The sequence below is a fragment of the Asparagus officinalis genome, chromosome 4, assembly GCF_001876935.1.
Source record: "Asparagus officinalis chromosome 4, Aspof.V1, whole genome shotgun sequence".
In the NCBI taxonomy this organism is placed as follows: Eukaryota; Viridiplantae; Streptophyta; class Magnoliopsida; order Asparagales; family Asparagaceae; genus Asparagus; species Asparagus officinalis.
In genome coordinates, this window is record NC_033797.1 from 117,889,464 (window position 1) to 117,894,165 (window position 4,702).

At 44.3% G+C, this 4,702-nt stretch overlaps 1 protein-coding gene across 1 annotated transcript; it reads left to right on the top strand.

The window, feature by feature from the left end:
• On the top strand, positions 91–4,373 carry LOC109839199. The gene is made up of 7 exons (XM_020407628.1): positions 91–2,197; positions 2,280–2,453; positions 2,550–2,609; positions 2,683–2,880; positions 2,965–3,207; positions 3,284–3,433; positions 3,504–4,373. Exons 1-7 carry the CDS (start codon positions 91–93, stop codon positions 4,244–4,246), a joined length of 3,675 nt encoding a protein of 1,224 aa, XP_020263217.1. The 3' UTR covers positions 4,247–4,373.

The window sequence follows — 4,702 nt, forward strand, 5'->3', positions numbered from 1 at the left end:
ATTAGCGCTCCTGGCTCTGTCGGTAGGCCTGATGTTCGTGGTCTTCACCCTGGTATATTTGGACCAGATGGTGGGCCCCAAAACGAACTGATGATAAGGGCCAATACCGTAAAGAATAAGCTCGCTCGGGTTGGTCGAGAACTTCCCATTCCAAGATTCAGGTGTTATGGATGGGTTCATTCTCTTCCTGACAAATGGTGGGCTAGGATGACCAAATACGTACTCCATCGTTGGGATCAGGAGTTGCGGGATTTGGGATTATATGCTCCAATCCGAGCTAGTATGCATGGTCTCCCAGTGAGTGCAGATCATTTTATGGCTTTGTTCGAGTCTTATATTCCGGAGACCAATACCTTTCTTACCAAGTATGGGGAATTAGGGCTTCCGCTCCACGAAATGATGAAGGTATCCGGATTGCCATTGGGGAATACTCCTTACCAAGAATATTTTCCTAATAATCGTCAGTTGATGAAAATGAAGAAGGCCTGCTCTCCTGCTTATGACATCCTCTGGGAGTTAACTTGTCATTATCAGATAGCGATAGCCAAGATTGAAGTGAAGAGTAAGAAGGCGGCTCGAGTCAGTTTAAAACAGTTCGCCGACTACCTATTTCAGAACCTTGAGAGCCCGACCGGTGAAGAAGTCTGTGAATCACCGATTCTGACCCCTTCTGACGTCAACCAGCTAATCACGAAGATTAATGCTCAGTCTTACAGAACTGAGTCATCTGAAGGTGGTTTTCTTAAGGGCACCAAGTTCAACACTTTCTTGTGGCAAGCCACAAAGAGAATGAAGCCTGCAACTCTTCTTTCCGGTTATCTGGCCATTTGGCTAAAGAGATGTGTAGTGCCGCATCAGTCTTCTGAGGCGCTTCCTCTTGAAGTTCTCTTTCCCGCCGTGCAACTAGTTGTCAGAGGCAGGTTATCTCTTCTTTCTGCTATGATTGCTGACCTCCATAGCGGTTTGCGTAACCTAGCCAACACCTTTACCAAAGTGGGTGCCGAGCCTTCAACTAAGATTCCTTTGTCGAGCGTCGAATTTCCGTACACCTATTTGATGGCGTGGCTAGTTCTCCATCGATCGGACATGATGTCAGCGCCTGATGCGTCTGATCCAGAAATCCCCTTGCTGCAGCTCTTAGAAGGATGTAAGTGGTTATATCCTTCCCGACCATGGACTGACCGTGTGAGGCAATTCAAGAATGCCAAATGCTGGGAATTCTATAAGTGTTTCCCTCGGTTTTCTGGTGCCTATAATGACACGCTTGTTGACGAGGAAATGCCTGGGGCTAACAGGACCTCTCTCGATACGGGTAGTTTTCATTGGCTCATGAACATTCGCCCAGGCTATAATGTTTTTCGATCGAAGAACATTTGCAGGATTGAGCCTTATTTTCCTTGCCGTTTTGCGCGACAATTCGGCTACGATCAATTGTATATCGGGAATCCCAATAAATGGTTGATAAACTGCGGAGGCCTTATTGATGGGGTACGTGCCTGGTTCTGGAATGTTGCTGGCTGTACCGGAGCTCGATTTAGTTTGCCTGTCGCTGAGCCTGGTCTTTACTTAACCTTCCTCTACTGCCGGTGGATTTTAGCCGCCAATACTCCTCTTGCGAAGAAGAAGCTCCACGAACTGGAATCCGAGGCTGTAGTTCGGAGAATTGTATCAAAAAAAGGAAAGGAGCCCGCTACGTCTTCTCGTAAAGGAAAACAGGTAGCTGATTCCGAAGAGAGCGACGACTTCGAGACATCCAGCGAAGAGGATGAGACCCGAGGCGACGCAGAGGGTGATGTACCTTTGTCTCCCGTGGCTCACAGGACTCGTCGAGCTTCTTCGCCCAAATTACCCGGTGCTCCTTCAAAAGGTATACAAATGAAGGAAAAGAACATTCCCCTGTCGTCCTCCAACAAGATGACCTTGAGATGGCTTTCTCAGGAGGGAGAGGCAGAAGAAGAGGAAGAAGAGGTTGCCCCGCTTATTAACAGGAAAAGATCTCGGCTTACTGCTCCTTCTGAGGTTCAACCTCAGCCGACTCAAGGAACCGAATTACGTACCAAGTTTCGACATGAAAGCTCCGAGGTTCCTCGAGATTCTCGTGCCTCGAAGAGGATTAAAAAGACGGCTCATCGGGAACGCCAACTTTCTCCGTTATTTGAGGAGAAGTTTACTCAGGATCTTCCAGTTGATGAAAGGGGTAAAGTTTCATCTTCATCTCCTTTCTGTTATCTTATTTTTTTTTTGAATAAGGCGTCGCATTTATTCTTTTATCATTGCAGTTGAATCAGAAGAGGAAGGGGAAATCGTGCCCAAGCCTTCTTCTCCGGGTTTAATGGATGTTGATGAATCTAGCTTCACTGAACAAGTGCACAAGGCTATGAACGAGGAACCCCTTCATATGGACATTGTTCCTCCTCCAGCCACCACATCGACCTCGCCAACCGCAGATACAGGTACTGATGTTTTCTCCTTTGGGGGACATTTTCGGAAGATAAGTGAATCAGAACGTGTTCCTCTCCTACTAACTTGTGCGCTTTATCTTCTTTTAGTTAAACTAAAGGAGGTGAGTGCGGGTAGTAGCGCTGCTAATCCCGCAACTATTGTTGAAGGTAATCTCACTTTATTTGTTTTGATTCTTTGATAGTTCTTGTATATGTGTTGACGAGTTCTTCTGTTTAACAGACATCACAGTCGACGAACCGGGAGATATCGAACTTACCCATGATATGGGTATCGGAGATTTCGATGAGCGTGATTTCGATCTTGATATGTCCGAAGATGTACACCAGGAGATCTCCGATATACTATCAAATCCGGTTCCATCCGCTACTGCAGGACCAACTACTCGAGTTGATTCAGCTGAAGTAGGTGTATCAAAAGGTATATCCTTTTAGACTCCAATGTTTAACTATACTTTCATCTCTTATTATTCTTGGATGACTGAAATAAGAATTCTAAATGTAGGACCAACCAACAAAGCTGATGCATCTACTGTCATTGGTGAATGTGATCAACCTGAAGGTCTGGGTTTCTTACTCTTGGCAAGTCCCCCAGCTGAAGTTGAACCACCAGTCACTGCTCCCCCGACTTCCGCTATTGTCGAAGCTGAACCTGTTGTGCTTTCTGCTCCGACTCTAGTGGATCATGAAGTAGGAGGGTCAAAGGATACAGCGGGAGAACAACCCCCTGCCGCTTCGACTCAGCTTGGTACGTTTTGTCTAATCGTGCTTTGAAGTTGGATTAATACTTGCGGAGTGATCATTCATCCTTTTCTCGTTGACAGAACTTGTTCCTCAAGATTTTGTCGCTTTGGATCCGAAGCCATCAGGTGTTTCAGGTGAACAACCGTCTCCTATAGTAACTCAACCGACGATCGTTATTCCTGAACAGATCCCTGTTGTTATAGAATCTGCTCTGACCTCAACAAGCCAAGGTAACTCGGTCGTGAATTCTTCCAGCGAGCGTACATATTCTTGTACTTAACTTATTTGTTCTCTTTGCAGCTATTTCTTCTTCATTGTCCGAGCGGATTCAAGTTTTATTGGCAGATGAAGATCCGGACAAAGCTGCCCTCTGTGTTGACGTCCAAAGCTTCGTTCATTTCTTAAACGCCATGGTCGATCGGATTCTTCTTAAAGGTTCACCATTTGAACTTTTCAGGAAGTCTCTCGATCGCCATGTATCAGGAATTAAAGAACAGGGGTGCACCGAATTATCTAACTCCATAGAAGCTTATTTGGTCGATCTTAAACAACACATTGAACAGTTACAGAACTTTCGAGTTGATGGCGCACCTTCTTACATCGCTTCCGAAATGGACCTGAGGCTACAAGCATGGCGTGATTCTCAGAAATCCGCTGAATCCGAACTTCAAACACTGAAGACTCGCATTGATCAACTCCGGGTGAGTGCTGCCAAGAAAGCTCAAATCAAGGTAGACCTGTATCGTGATTTGGAATCACGTCGGACAGAGGTAGCCCAGTTAGAGAAACGACTTGCCGAAGCTAAGGATGCTTGCGAATTTTTGGAGTCTGATCTAGCAGAAGTAACTCAAGCTGAGGTGGATATACTCCGGCAACTTAATTTCCAGAACAAGACTTTTGATGACAAAGAACAAGAGGTTGCCAGAATTCAAAGTATCGATGAAAGAAAATTTAAAGCCAAACTGATACCTGAGCTCGAATTGGCTTACGCGACAAAGCTTTCTAAATTAGAAGATGAATTCCGTCATTACAAATTATTGTAATTTTGAAAACATGCATCTTTTCTTTTGTGCTGCTTTGCTTGAACTCTTTTGGTTAATACAATGAACTTTTCTTTTTTATTGAGATTTTATTATGATTACTCATTCTTGTTTAGAATAAATAGTCATAATACTTATAGGATTTTTGGCAAATCCTCAGCCATCAACGGATTTGATATGCCTTTACCAACTACCGTTTGAGTCGGGCTAGTATGTGAATTATCTAAGTCCGTTTCACATATAACGTTGCGCTAAAAGAATTAAACTCTTTTAGGCTTTGAACTATCATATTGAATATGTAGGCTACATGTGTTAGATGTAGGCTTATCTCTAATAAGGGATAGAGATAACATCCCCCATGTGATATGGATTTTAAAGTGTGAATAGGTTGCGCTTCCTATATAGGACAACGAACCCGAAATCAGAGAGGAAGAATTTTATATTCTATCTCCCGGTCTC